The sequence below is a fragment of the Phycodurus eques genome, chromosome 3 (assembly GCF_024500275.1).
Source record: "Phycodurus eques isolate BA_2022a chromosome 3, UOR_Pequ_1.1, whole genome shotgun sequence".
Classification (NCBI taxonomy): Eukaryota; Metazoa; Chordata; class Actinopteri; order Syngnathiformes; family Syngnathidae; genus Phycodurus; species Phycodurus eques.
The window spans coordinates 1,292,753-1,307,222 of record NC_084527.1 but is presented as its reverse complement, the minus strand read 5'-3'; the positions used below and the strand labels follow the sequence as shown (position 1 = coordinate 1,307,222).

At 48.4% G+C, this 14,470-nt stretch overlaps 1 protein-coding gene across 3 annotated transcripts in view; it reads left to right on the top strand.

The window, feature by feature from the left end:
- The window catches only part of ncor2 (nuclear receptor corepressor 2), an 87,445-nt gene extending 76,167 nt beyond the window's left edge, over window positions 1-11,278 (top strand). For all 3 annotated transcript variants that reach the window (XM_061671343.1, XM_061671344.1, XM_061671342.1), the window contains 11 exons: window positions 69-257; window positions 366-543; window positions 1,257-1,627; window positions 3,866-3,996; window positions 4,094-4,275; window positions 4,452-4,586; window positions 5,115-5,254; window positions 5,335-5,388; window positions 6,023-6,229; window positions 6,445-6,624; window positions 7,257-11,278. In XM_061671343.1, the coding sequence (XP_061527327.1) occupies window positions 69-257; window positions 366-543; window positions 1,257-1,627; window positions 3,866-3,996; window positions 4,094-4,275; window positions 4,452-4,586; window positions 5,115-5,254; window positions 5,335-5,388; window positions 6,023-6,229; window positions 6,445-6,624; window positions 7,257-7,447 (1,958 nt within the window). In that variant the 3' untranslated portion in view covers window positions 7,448-11,278. The remainder of the gene's footprint in view (window positions 1-68; window positions 258-365; window positions 544-1,256; window positions 1,628-3,865; window positions 3,997-4,093; window positions 4,276-4,451; window positions 4,587-5,114; window positions 5,255-5,334; window positions 5,389-6,022; window positions 6,230-6,444; window positions 6,625-7,256) is intronic.
- The last annotated feature ends 3,192 nt before the right edge of the window (window positions 11,279-14,470 follow it).

Genomic DNA, 14,470 nt, shown 5'->3' with positions numbered 1-14,470 from the left:
AGTCAAACCATTAACTGGCACCAGTCGCCAATGTTCATTTAATGATTGTTTCTCTCTTTTCTGCGAAGTTGGCTCCTCGCACATGAACAAGATGCAAGGCGCATCCTGTTCTTCAGAACGCGAGCGTGAAAGAGAACGCGATCGTGACAGAGACCGGGATCGGGAGAGAGAACGCGACAGGGATCGTGACAGAGAGAGAGAGCGGGACAGAGAAAAGGGTGGAGCAAACGTGGAGCATGCCCCCATTTGGCGACCAGGTGTGGAACAGATTGGGACTTGAAGTTTGGATTCGAGATCTAAATAGAAATAAAAGGGGGGGGAATACATTTGTGAATATACTTTATGTCTACCTGTTTGTGCCTCAGGTACAGAGCACAGTTTAGCAAGTAGTAGCAGTGTGAGATCTTCTTCCCAGCCATACAGCCACCAGCATTCACCAGTGTCCCCTCGCACCCAAGAGAACGTGCAGCAAAGACCAAGTGTCCTGCACAATACTGGAAGCAAGAATCTTTCTTCCGAACACCCCAGCCCCTCTGTGTTACGGTGAGGTGCTGTTTAGAATTTCAAACATGGAAATGTTTTTAAGAGGGAACTATAGTGATGCACCGAATTTTCAGCCACCGAAATTTATCGGCTGAAAATGGCCCAAAGGTGGATTTTCGGTTCTTGGCCAAAAGACTTTTGTCACTGAAAGAAAACGGCCGAAACAGGATGTTGTTATGACAAACCAAAACCGTAACCAGTCCGCACTCATGTACACTATATTGTAAAAAAAAAAAAAATGTAAATGACGTATCGATATTGTGAACGGTCACCCAACCTCGCGGCTTTCCGCTGTTCAGATACTAAGGGGAATGTTTGTTGCACGCTATTATGTGTCGCCTCAGCTACCTACGAACTACAGCTAACGCGGCCAAATACGATGCTGAGCCGCGAAGGCGAACGTTCCCTTGGCGTCCATTTTCAATGTAGCATAAGTCACGAATCATCGCCACCGTGGCAGCAAATAAGCTACACTTCTGACCATGCTAATTGCTAAGCTATCATGACATGAAGTCACAAAACTCCAAAATAGTGATTGGGTGATACAGTACACTTGTCACATCGGTCTGGCTGTTACCGCGTTATAGCGGACGCTCACCAGCGTTGAAGAGCAAAATAGCAGGCAAATGAATAAGTGTCTGGAGGGAGAGTACTGTAACGCACACCGGTACTCACAGCTAGGATGAATTTGTTTTTTTTACATTTCCTGTCAGATCCATACCTTCAGGACCCTCCCGTTACCAAGGTTACCATGGTCATCTTCAAAGGACCGGTTTGCCCCCTGAGGCCTACGCCTCTGCCCTGGACTCGAGCGGAGCCAAAGAGCAGAGTCGTGAAGGAGGCAAAAACAGGGGACTACCCAAGCAAGTCCAAGACCAGCACGGGCCCTCGAGCAAGTCGGACCCCAAGCTTACAAGCCCCAGCCAGGGAGGAATATACCCAGGTCCTTATTCCTCGATTTCAGGACGACCAGCGCACCTGCAGTTGGAAAACCCTCCCGGCCGCGGGGACAGTGGTACACCTAGTAGGGAAAATACTCAAAATAAAGTGATGTCCATTCAGGAACAAGAGCTCAGAGCACTCGGTAAGACCACCATGACTGCGGCCAACTTCATAAACGCGATTATTATGCGTCAAATTTCTTGTGAAACGGGGATGCCAGAGACGGGCTCGCGTGTTGCCAGCAGCGCCACTGATGGTAAGAAGGGTCCCGTTATCACCCAGACACGCCCCCGTCAGTCTGTGGCTTCTTGCACGCTGTGGTGGTTGGCATTATCAAATCAGCCTTTCCCCCCCCCCCCCCTCTTAATTCTTATACTATAATTGCACTTGGATAATGTGTTTACTAACTTAAAGACCACCAAGGGTGCCCTCTGGGGAAAAAAAAAAAAAAAAAGAAAGTCCAGCATACCATATTCCATCTAACTGGCCAAGATGAAATGAAGAGTCTGATTGACAACTGTGCAATGTGAAGTTGAGGCATTGTTTTATTCAGTGAGGAAGAACAAAATCCTAGGTGTCCTTTAAGGTGTCCGCTTCAAATTGTGATTGCTAATCAGACATCAAGTCAGAAAATCACTTCATTTTTATTTTCACGCGTGGGCACCCCTCTTCCCTCTCGTTTGGCTGCTCACTTTAAGCATAATAGTTTAGGTAGTGGGCATGACTGAAATGAAACCGGGGGGTGGGGTGGGGGCATGTGCTGAAAGCTGTGCCAACCACCAAACACACTCCTGTCGTTCCACAAAGTGCGCCACTCGGGCGACTTGAAGCCTTTCAGACGGAGCTGGGGTACCACAGGTTCCTGCCCTCAATCTTTGCATGCGCTCTGTTTTGGCAGCATAATTTATGCCGAGCTACCCTCCTACACACACACACACACACTCACACTCACTTCCAAATGCTCGGTCAATCCATGTTCTTGAAAATGTTCTGCCAATTTAAGCGTGCAATTGTCTGTTGCGTTACTTCTTAACTTTTACTGCACTGCTACACTAAGATTATTTTTTTACATTCAGATTGTGCACCTGAGGTTTCAATGACCTTTTCCTTGAACAATAACCTCATGCAGCTGTTCTGCTCCAGGTTTTCGCGTTAACGAAGGTTTCCCCAAGTAGCTAGATACACATACTTTCTTATGGTGTACATACATAGCGTCATAAATGGCATCCATCCATCCATTTTCTGTGCCGCTTATCCGCAGGCGGGTCGCATAAATGGCATTTCTAGTCAAATCGAAAATTATAGTCCTTTTAAAAGCAGTGTGCCGACATCTGTATTGCCTCCAAGTGCAGTAGGGCGATGGCTACTTTGATGAAAAATGCATCTTCAACATGGACATCCATAACATTGGTGTTTCTGTTGCTGTGAATTGGCATTCGCCAACAAGTTGGGAAGTCTAGACGAGAGGGAGCAAGGAGAAAGGCAGGCGCTTTTAAGCTGTTCTTCGGATACATTCTCTAGCAAACGGAAACCAAAACAACTGTCACTTTGTCCCGTGCGATCATTGCTACCCCCGCGACCAACTTCACGTCGTCATCGTCTCCTTACATTCATGCTGTTGGGAAGGTGCGTTTTATGGCAACCTTTGCAGTAATAGATACTTTCTTCGTGATAATAAGACAAATCATAAGAATATATTACACTTATATAGCGCTTTTCTAGACACTGAAAGACGCTTTACAATTTTCCGCATTATTCATTCACTCTACAGTCACACCTGGCGGTGGTAATCTACTTGTGTAGCCGCAGCTGCCCTGCAGGGGGCAGTCTGACAGAAGCGTAGCGGCCATTCTCCGACCGCATTCATTCGTGGGCAGTGCGGGTTAAGCGTCTTGCCGGGGACACAGCGACGACAGGTGCTCGGGTGGGATACAAACCGGCGACCCTCCGGTTGCAGGGCGCACGCTTGCTTACCCTCGGCGCCACGACGCCACCCGTGATGACATTCTTGATTGAATGAAATGAATCCACACAAGTCATCCGGTACATTCGTATCATTTTGATGCCAGCAATTCCTTTCAAAATCTGTTATTGTCAAAAGTAAGAAAATGTCATTTATGAAAAATAAAACTTGCTAAACTAGATGTGTTAGTATCTTAACACTGTATTATTATTGTTTAAAAATAAGGACAATAACTTGTCTCTCTGCTTTCCTGATCAATGGTTTTTCCCGCATTTTTAATTTCACATCCGCCAAAGATTTTTTTGCATCCTGCATGTTTTATTCGCACATCTGTTACCTTTGATTGGACATACAGAGCACATCTTATGAACGTGTAGCTGTGATTAGTTTTGTTTTGTTTTGTTTTTTGACTTCCAGCTCAACAGAAGATGGAGTCACATGTTCTGTACCGTCCTCCGTCCGAGGAGAGGCTTTCGCCAGGCCAGAAGCCGCCTTCTCCTTGTGTGAAAGGCAGCCAAAGGGTCGTCACCCTGGCTCAGCACATCAGCGTAAGTCCACACCGTAACACCTCCCTAATAAATAGGAATCCCGCTGCTTGTGTTGTTGACTTTAGCGCGTGGCAACAAAACCTTTCCACGGCAACAGGAGGTGATAACAAAGGATTACACGAGGCAGAGTCAACAGCAGCATCAACAAGGTTACCACGGCTCGCCCATCCTGGACTTGACCCGCCCTCCCAGTGCCTCACAGCCCCCGCCCTCCTCCCAGGAGGCTCCCCAAGTGGCCCGCTATCACGAGGGCCTCGGGGGCGATCGTAACAGAGACCGGTAAGCGTCGTTACAGGGCACGATCGCCGGCAACAAACTCGTTAGCGTGTTATTTCTGACAGCTAATAAATGTATTAATAGGCCGCAAGTTCTCCCCTTTCACAGACACATGAGGCTACGTGAGGACGACTTGTCTCGAAAAGGTCACTTATCTCGGTGTGCGCTCCGCTCCGCAGGTCTCCTCCTCAGTCCAAGTGTTCGCCGATCAGTGTTTCCAATGACTGCATCGAACCGGTTTCTCCTGCTGGGGCCAACTCTGAGCCTGAAATCCAGGGAGGAGGCTCCTATCCCAGTGAGCAAGGAGAGCAAGTGTAAGACTTTGTTGCCATGGATCACGACACAAAAATACCGGGAGGAAAGATGGATTCGCAGTCTTAGGTGTCCCCTAATTTCTCACATATAATGCGCAGCCCCAAAATCCAACCCAAAAATACGGAAAAGCCTTCTACCCATGTAGAATCCGCACCATCGATTCACTGTGCTCAAAACACCGAGTCTTTTTAAACTGGCCCCCCAGGAGTGCCCATATTTTTGAGCGCGACGGTGGGTAGCGGTATATGTTTATACAATGTGACTTTTTTTTTTTTTTTTTTTTTTTTTTCCCCCCTCCATTTTCATTACACCAATGCATCTATAATTCACCCTATCAACTACAAATATTTGGGTGGTGGGGAAAATGCACTTCATACATGAGAAAGTCCAGTATTTCGATTTGCATTTCTGTTGTGCGTCTGATAAGACCCAGACCTCGTTTGTCGACTCACGAGTCGTCCTCCATCTCAAGCCGCGCGTGTGTTCAGCTCCCCAAGTACGGGTGTGTGTACTTTTGCCTCCCACAGAATGGGCTCCCGTTCCCCGCCCAACACCTCGCAGCCGCCAGCTTTCTTCAGCAAGCTGACTGAGAACACCTCCGCTATTGTGAAATCAAAGAAGCAGGAGATGATCAAGAAGATGACCGTGGTGGGAAACGACGATTTTAGTGAGTGTGGCGCGAGTGTTCGCACCCTGACGATAACGGTTTGTAAGTGCACGTACTTAAACCAAATGAAAACCTTTCAGATGCGGGTCAGCCTGGAACAGAAATCTTCAATATGCCAGCATCTACAACAGCAGGTAACCTTTTTTTTCCCACACTTTTGTCATCACGACGCAACCAAAAACTGAGCACGGATGCTTGCGGTCCTGTTTGTTTTTACAGCTTTCTCAGATCTCGGTCAATATTTCTACGTTTCTAGTTTCAATGTAAATAGGGTATAAATCAATGTCGATATGTATCACAATGGACCTATGATCAATATGAATAGAAAATACTGATTAAATATTTGACGGAGCATAAATCTGGAAGAAAACCACGCCGCCCTGCGACGCATTCTGCGAGAGGCTAAAGAGGCTTCGGGGGGCATCTCCTTTCTCTTTTTGCCGTGTTGCCGTCCATGTACGTGGGGGAGGTTAAAGCTAGGAAGAAACTTGAGATCCACCCTCAGCCTCTCCGCCTATCACGGCCCAGTTCAGCAAATTGGGTACGCGCTCTTTTGTAACCTCGAAAAAGCTGTGGAGCAGCATGCACGCTCGTAAGGTAAGGGCGAGGGTCGTAAGGTTTCGCCCTCGCGTCTCCGAGCTTGCAACAGAGTGAGAGGAAATTGTTGACGAGAGGGAAGGTCGCTTTCCTCTCTCGTCCCCTGTTGACAGTTTGACCTGATAGTTGTTGAGCTGATCAAAATGGCAGGATGAACGCTGTCTTCAACAGGATCAGTGGGCGTTCGCAGCCACCCGGCCCCGGAGATGCCCGGCAGCTCCATCGGTCTGGAGGCCATCATAAGAAAGGCCTTAATGGGAAAATACGACGATCAGCCCGAGGAACGCTCGCCAGCCGCGTGCGCTAACCCGCTCGCCTCGGGTCTGCCCGTTGGCTTGAGCGGAACGGACGGCCGCGCAGAGGACACTTTCTTACAAGGTCAGGAGTTTCTCCAAACATGTACAAACGCTCAGTGAACATATTTGCCAAACAATACCAGTCCCAAAACGACTTGGGTGGTATATTTTTCAGTTTTGGGGCTGGCTTGAATCAAACCCGGTGGGGGGGGGGCACGGCACAGCGTTAGGGTCGGGGGGGTATCGTCTGGCTTGAAATTCCGTCACGGGTTCGAGTGACATCTTCTCTCTTTGTAGGTGGGGGGAAGCCCTCAAAGGGCGGCGGGCGCTCCAACGGGCGCAAGGCCAAGTCCCCGGGACCCGGCCTGTCGGGGGGCGAGAGGCCGTCCTCCGTGTCCTCGGTCCACTCGGAAGGAGACTGTAACAGAAGAACGCCGCTGACCAACCGAGTGTGGGAGGACCGGCCCTCGTCCACAGGTATTCGTTCTCCTTTTACACCAGCGACTGTCGTGTTTCCCGTTGTTGTGTGCGAAAGGGAAGAGCCCCGCCATGAATAGTCCCCGAGTTGTTGACTCCTCCCCAAATCCGGTGCATGCGCAACCTCCTTCCGCAAATGGCAGACAAAGTACCCCATTTCACCACAGATGATAATATCCGACGTTTGGGTTTTTGTCCGATGACACCGGCCATGAAGAAAACTACATTTGAGCAAGTTCAGCTTCAAACGATCATGTCATCGACCCAAGTTATGCTCGTCAGCGTAGCACACGCAGGAAGTCCGCTAGCCCGTTTTCCGGGTCCGGTCGCGTGACGTTCCGCATATCGCCAATTACCTAGAGATGCCACAAGATGGCGGCAAGGCACTACTTTTATCTCAATGAATGAAAGTCTTCAACTCAATCCAACATATGGAGTTCCTCAGCACCGAGATGCCTTCAAGATGTCGTGCCAAAGTCCTCTTAATTGCTTGCGCCTGAGCACCAAACGGTGATTAACGGAGGATAAGTTTCAAAAGCCGAAGCGCGAATTTGCCTCCGTTGACTTTGGATTGCACGTGGAGTTACGACGAGCCCGCCAGCAACTGATCAATGTGGCTTTGCTTCCCGCAGGTTCGACGCCGACCCCCTTCCCGTGCAACCCGTTGATTATGCGCTTCCCCGGCGGGACGGTTTCGGTTCCCTCGCCTTCGTCCGGGCAGCCGGCGGGCCACGTGGCCGCTCAGGGGCAGGGCCGCGCCTGGGAGGAGGAGCCCAAGCCGCTGCTCATGTCTCAGTACGAGTCGCTGTCCGACAGCGAGTGAGCGGCACGGACGCGCGTGGGCCGAACGCGCCGCCCCCTCTGCGGTCCGCGCGCTCCCTCCAGGATTCTGTGAACAACTCGTCCCTTCTTTCACATCTCCTCGCCGGCCGGGCGCGTTCGACGCGCTCGAGCGCTTCCGCGTTTGCTTGCCGGGTGGGATTCTCGTCAAGTCGGCAGCCCGACCGGCAAGAGGCCCCTCGAACATTTCTTGAGTGTCTACCTTGCTACAGGTGCATGCAAGGGATGGGACAAAACTTTGTTGTTGTTCTTTGATTTGATTGTTTGTTTTTGTTCTTGGTTCTTTTTCTTTTCTCAACTCACGTGAGTCTCGTGATTGGAAAGCGATGGCGGACAACAAGTCCCTTTTCGGTGTTGAATGTTCTTCGGTTATAGCGTACGCGTGCCGGTCCTCGATCTGCAAAGACGAATGCTTTTGGGGTCGGGGGGCTCATATCATTGGTTTACAGGGTAAACGTCCCGTCGCTCGCTGATGTCGTCCGTCGGCGAGGGTCCCGAGGAACGGCCGACGCCCGCCGAGGTCAGTCCGCCCAGTCGGACCTTTCGGCACACGATGGCGCTCAGACGAGTGACGCGCTCGCTGTTTTTATATTCGCCGCATCTGTGTTGGTTTGAATGCTTTTAGGATATTAAGCACTTAGTAGTTGGCCCGTTGGCAACGGCGTCGCGCCGAAAGCAGCGCGGCGGACGCGATCTCCGCGCGGTGTGATTTCAAACGACCCGAGCGCCAATCGCGCCGGTCGCCGGCATCGACGAGGTGGACCCCGGTCCCCTCCCGTTTTGGAGCTTTCGTGACAGTCTGACCTTTGACCTTGTACTGCATAGAGGGAAGACCCTTAGCTTCGCCACTGCGCAACTTTTGTACATTATAATATATTCTTCATGTTAAGTGCCATTTCTTTTCCACGCACAGTGCTGAAGTTACCAAGTAACGCATCATGTCTTTTTCTTTCGGGCCCCACCTTTGCCAGGGTTTCTTCTGTGCATGCTGGGAATTGTCAACATAGAAGCAAATGAAATGTCATGCATTGCCAAAACTCAAAATCTTACCAAGAAGAGTTGTCTTTATTTCTAGTCAAAAGTCTTAAAACTAATCTGATTACACTTCCAATAAAAAAAGCAAATTGTTTTGAGACCATTTTCACTTGTTTCAAGCTCATTTTGACTTCCAGTAAGCAAGCAAGCAGAGTTATGTTGAGCGCGCAGGTGTCAAAGTCGATATCGAGCAGACAAATTATGTGGCAACGAACGAACCAAGACGAAAAATTGCCATTGACCTAAGTGACGAGTCTCATTTGAATTTGTTGTGACCGGAAATAAGACAAATCTTCTCGGTAAGCTTTTTGAGTTTTTGCAGCGCAGCGAGCTTTTTCAACCGCAAAGCGAAGCAATCGGTCCTGCGTGACGTTTTCTCCATGGCGACCGCTGCCACGCTCGACTTCACTGCGCTCGATTGTGGGCGGGTTCGAGGGAGGTGAGGGGGGGGGAAGCGCCGCGAAGCAGCGACAACAACAACAAAAGGCTGCTGTCCAAGGTCGCATGGCCCCGTGTGGAGTTTGGTCCTTGTGGTATTTTCTCGGAGTTTAGCGACATCCGTGTTTTGGGCCCACCTCCTGTCCCTCCTCCATCCCGCCTCTTGATGGCGACGCACGTCGCGCCTGCACAATGCTCATTTCAGCCGTCTTCGGGGTGTTTTTCGTTTGTTCCCCGGCCCCCACCCGGAGGTTGTTTCATTTGGCCACATGTTGTACAGTGTCTGTCGCTCCACGGTTTTATCATGAATCCATTGATGAAGTTGAAGAATGTGAGCGTAAACGGATTCGGATTCAAGTCATATTTAGCTGTTGCTTTAACGGATGACGGACTAATCCACTGATTTTAAAAAGTTTACTAAATTGAATTTTAACATGCATTCATTTTGCCTTTGGTCCCACAGTTTTGTCCAACCGCAGTTTGTTGACATGTCAAAAAAAATAACATGAATATCAAATGTGGTCCCTGGGGGGAGGGCGGGGCTGTGGGGAAATTATAACATTGTTCCACCATTTTGTTCATAATGTTTTTTTTATATAATTATAACCCACTGTATAATAACAAGGATTGTATATAAAACTAAATAGATGTAAATATTTATGTGGCTTGCTTCTAGGTTGGTATTACCAAAACAAACAAACAAACAAACAAAACACAACACGGTTAAATTCTACATGCCCACCAGCAAGCTTTGTGGATAGCAGTGTACAAATGGAAAACAAATAAGACACTGCCTTAATGTTGAAATAAAAACCTTATTGCCATTCACAGTGTCGGAGGAGTCACTTGTATAGGTGTGTGTGTGTGTGTGTGTACACACACACACAGTATATCGAAAGTAGGTTAAGTGGACGGCGCCAGTGCAATGCAAGGTCAGCTGGCACTAGGGGGCGCCATACGTACATTTTCCGGCTTTGGAGAAACTCGCCCAGAATGTCCGTTTGCAGTCTCGTGGCAAATGTGTTGGATTGGGGTTGAGGTCAGGGCTCCGGTGTTCCTTTCCAGCCCAGCCATCAAATCGTGTGTTCGCGCATCCTCAATGATTGTGTTTGCGCGATCACACAACTCATCATGAGAAAGCTAACGGCTATGAGTGAAGAAGAATTGTGAAGCCACTTCCAAAATGGTCTTTCGGCATTCGTCTCCTTCTCAAGGCAGAACCATAGACTTGTTTTTATCAAACCAGCTGACGAGGGTAGTTTTACAACTTACTTGTGACAGTCCTGTATGGTAGAAAATGGGAGTCTCAACAGAACATTATTTGGACTTCTGCCCTCCTTGATTTCCCTTCAAGCTTGACAAGAGAATCGATGTTTTGAATCGTTTTTCAATTCGAGCTGGCCAAGTTTAAGCAGCGCGCGCGCGCGCACACTTGAGACGCAGATCGCGAAAACCTCCTGGAAACATTGTATTTTTATTTTTAAAGTAACTATGAGTTTATGTTTATACTCATGTTGAGTTCTCACTATGACAAAAAAAAATTATGAACGTGATTATTTTTGATTGATGGGAACCCGATTTGCAACAGCCTATCACAGCCCGGCTGGGGGGGAAAGAAAAAGTCCATCCGGCGCGAACGTCACCAACGTGCGTCGTCATGTCTGCTCGCAACGATCCCGCGCAATTTCCCAAGTGAAACTACGAGTGTCGTTATTTTCTGAAAATGATCAATTAAGCCCAGTGTCAAACTCGGGGCCCGGGGGCCAGATGCGGCCCGGCACATCATTTTATGCGGATCGCAAAATCAAATCATGCTCGTCGACTTCTGTGATTTCTGCTCAAATCTGTACCCAAATTCTAAATTGTCATAATAATAAACAATAATGTTGTGCTATTGCATTTTTCTGTTACCAAATCCTTCTTCTACAGTAACTTAAACAATACTATTATCCTTGTCTTCGGATTTCAAAACTAGTTATCCCTCAATTTGTTGTGTAATGTAATTGGTGATTAAACATGGATATGGTTTCACTGTTCTAACGGCCCTCCGAGGGAAATCATAACTGCAGCGCAAAAATGAGTTTGACGCCCCTGAATGAAGCGTTTGAAAATTGCAGCCCCAATATTCTGGGGCTCGCGAATGAGGACGACAAAAAGTCTAGTTGCCATCAAGAAAACAACTGTACAGGCGTCCCCGGGGGAAATCCTTTTGGTTGCTTTTCCAGTTTGATGTTTATTATTATATACAAAATATTGAGAATGACTTTTTTTAAAATTCAATTACAACATACATCTTTAAATTAGATCAGAACAGGAGCAACGGCTGTTGTACAAAAATATAAAGAGAATTATGAAGTGCCTCCGTTCCACATGTACATCAGGAAAAATATTTTGACAGTAACAAAATCAAGAGTTAGGAAAGGCACTTGAACTCACGCGAAACCACCAAAATCCTCCAAACGAGTCGACATCCTTCTCATCGTTCTCGTCCCGCTTCGCCGAGCGTCCTGGCGAAATCTTATCACGCTCATCCGCGCTCTCAAAACTCTTCGTTTCCTCAACCGCAACGTACTCTCCCCTCGGTCCGTGCGAGCGCGCGCCACGAGCTTTTTTCAAGCCACAAAACCGACTGCTAAGGTCTAAACATCAGGTGTGTACACATTTGGAACACAATGAAATGGCTCCATCCATCCATTTTCTGCCACTTATCTGAGCTCAGGTCACATGGGGGCGGCGTAGCTTTCGCAGGGACGCCCAGACTCTCTTTTCTGTGGGCATCCCAAGGCATCGGTGGGACGTGCCCGGAACGCCTCACCGTCCGGATCAGATGCCCGAACCGCCTCATCTGGCTCCTCTGGAAACGGAGGAGCAGCGGCAATCCTCTGAGCCCCTCCCGGACGACCGAGCCTCTCGCCCTCTCTCTGAGGGAGAGCCCGGACACCCTGCGGAGGAAACTCATTTGGGCCGCTCGTATCCGGGATCTCGTTCTTTGGGTCGCGACCCGCAGCTCGTGACCGTAGGTGAGGGGAGGAACGTAGATCGACCGGTAAATCGAGAGCTTCGCCTTTCGGCTCAGCTCCTTTTTGACCACGACGGACCGATATTCGTGAACGAGACCCCAAGAGACTTGAAGGCCTCCACTCGACCCGGAGAGGGGACTCCGCCCTTTTCCGACTGAGGACCACGGCCTCAGATTTGGAGGTGCTGATTTTCATCCCGGCCGCTTTACGCTCGGATGTAAAGCGCTCCAGTTAAAGCCGAAGCCTGATGCAGCCAACGGAACCGCGTCATCTGCAAAGATGCAATACTGAGGCCGCAAAACCGGACCCCCTCTCCGCCTCGGCTGCGCCTTGAAATTCTGTCTATAAAAGTTAGGAACAGAATCGGTGAAAAAAAGGGCAGCCGTGGCGGAGTCCGACTTACTACCGGCAATGCGGACCAAAGTCTTGACTCCGGCCGTACGGGGACCGAACAGCCCGTATCGGGGGGTTCGGTACCCCGTACGCCCGAAGCACCCCCCCCCCCCCCCCCCCGCAGGACTCCCCGAGGGACGCGCGCTTTCGAACGCCTTCTCCGAGTCCGCGAAACGCATGTAGACCGGTTGGGCGAACTCCCGTGCACCCTCGAGGGTGAAACAGGTCCTTAAGGAGTTTCAATCTCTTACTCCCAGCGATTGCAAACAAAGCAGCTTTCAGTCAAGTACTTTGGACTTGCAGATGCAAGTGATTTGTCACTTCAGGCCTGATTTCCTAAGGTCTCAATGAGCGGGCACGAAAGTGTAAACTGACTCAACTCCAAATTGCGTTCTCTAACTAAATGATGGCGTCAAGTGACTCCTTGTGATTGGCTCCAAGTCAGCCTTGAAATCAGAGAGCATGTGATCGTTTTGGTTTCTGGCATTTCAAAACCGTTTACGCACGCAAAAAAATGGTGAGTCGCGCTGCACGCGTGAAATTAATCGATTTGCATCAGGACTGCAACTAACAATTACTTTAATCAAGTATTCTGTTGGTTATTTTTCGATGAATTCAATTTAAAATAACACATTTTATTTCCATTCCTTGATTCACAAGCGGGACATTATTTCAAATTGACAGTGCAGAAAATGCACAAACAATAAATGGATGTTGATTCAGTTCCTGTTTTGGTCTGTAACAAAAATGTTGTTCAGTAAAAATGTTGTTCAGTTTTTGGACGTACTTGGCAAAATAAAGATGATTCTGATTGCGATCATTGTTTTCCAAAGTAAATGATGTTCACGAATGTATTTTGGTAAAACAAAAGGATAACGTCTGCTTTATTATTAGAATTATATTACTGTTGTTCCGAGGATTTGAAATAAAGTGGAAACGCTCTCGAAACGATGATCTCAAATCCTTCTCTGTTAATGTTATAACCAATGAGTTCTCGATGAAGTGTCACCTCTAATTTGCAAACTCCCGCAACTCGCGTCTGCCAAACATGCAGATTTGCCGCGGTTCATTTTGTCCCGGCTGCGCAGTTAGTAACTGACAGCTTCCGCGTTTGCTTATGCGAGCAATCAAGTCTGCACCCAATTCTGAATCTTTAGTAAATCAGGCCCTTAATGTTCCAAAAAAAACAAAAACCTGCTGAAACTAAATTGGTGTCCAGATTGCAAACCGCAAGAGAAAAAGGTATTTCGTCAACATGGTCCATTCACCGAGCGGAGCGAGCGTCGATTCGCCCTGTCCCGACAAACTTGAGTTTTGCAGGCAGTTACGACGGTGAAACGTAGAAAGTTTGAAACGTCCTATTTGTTGGCATGCGGTCAAACCAGATCCTCACTTTTCGTTTCATTGCTTCATGCGTCATATTAGAACAAAAAGCGAAGCTGCTTAAAAATAACCTTTCTTGGGCTCGAAATGTGTCATTTCGGGTAATATGAAATATTTGTCGGAAATTCGTCTGGTTGATCGTGAGGAAACGCTCAAGTCACTTTTGTTCTCTCAGAACAGAGACAAACAATCGCATTGAAATGTTGCTGCGACAAAACATTTCCCTCTTTCGGTCAGAAGTCGCGGCTGTAATTGTAACGCACCTCGGAATAAATACGGTGTCTCGTTAAAATTGATTCTAGCCTAAATACGGCGCGAAAAAGGTTGCGCCATAGCCACACGCAGCTTGTGTGGCCGTTCCGTGCGCATCTCACGTAATGTGTTTTTTTATTTCTTTTAAAAAAACAAAACAAAAAAACCAACTTTGGTCCAATGGTTCACGCGCACACACATCAAGATGCTTTTCATATGTGCAATCAAGCCGCAATTAGAAAGGAGGCACCAGCTCGCACGATCAAATCCTCGGCGTTCGGTTGTAGAACGTCCTTCTTTTCAGCCGGGTCCCAACGGCTTTGTCAGCTCTCATTCGCATGAAATAGAAAGACGTAAGCCGCTGAGCTGCGAATTGAAACCGCAACAGCGGAACGTTTCAGGATTTCCTCGGGGGTGAGTAGAGAGGAACACCGCCAACGAAAAAGGTCATCTCTCGTGTCGCCCTTCTACTATGTTATCCTCGA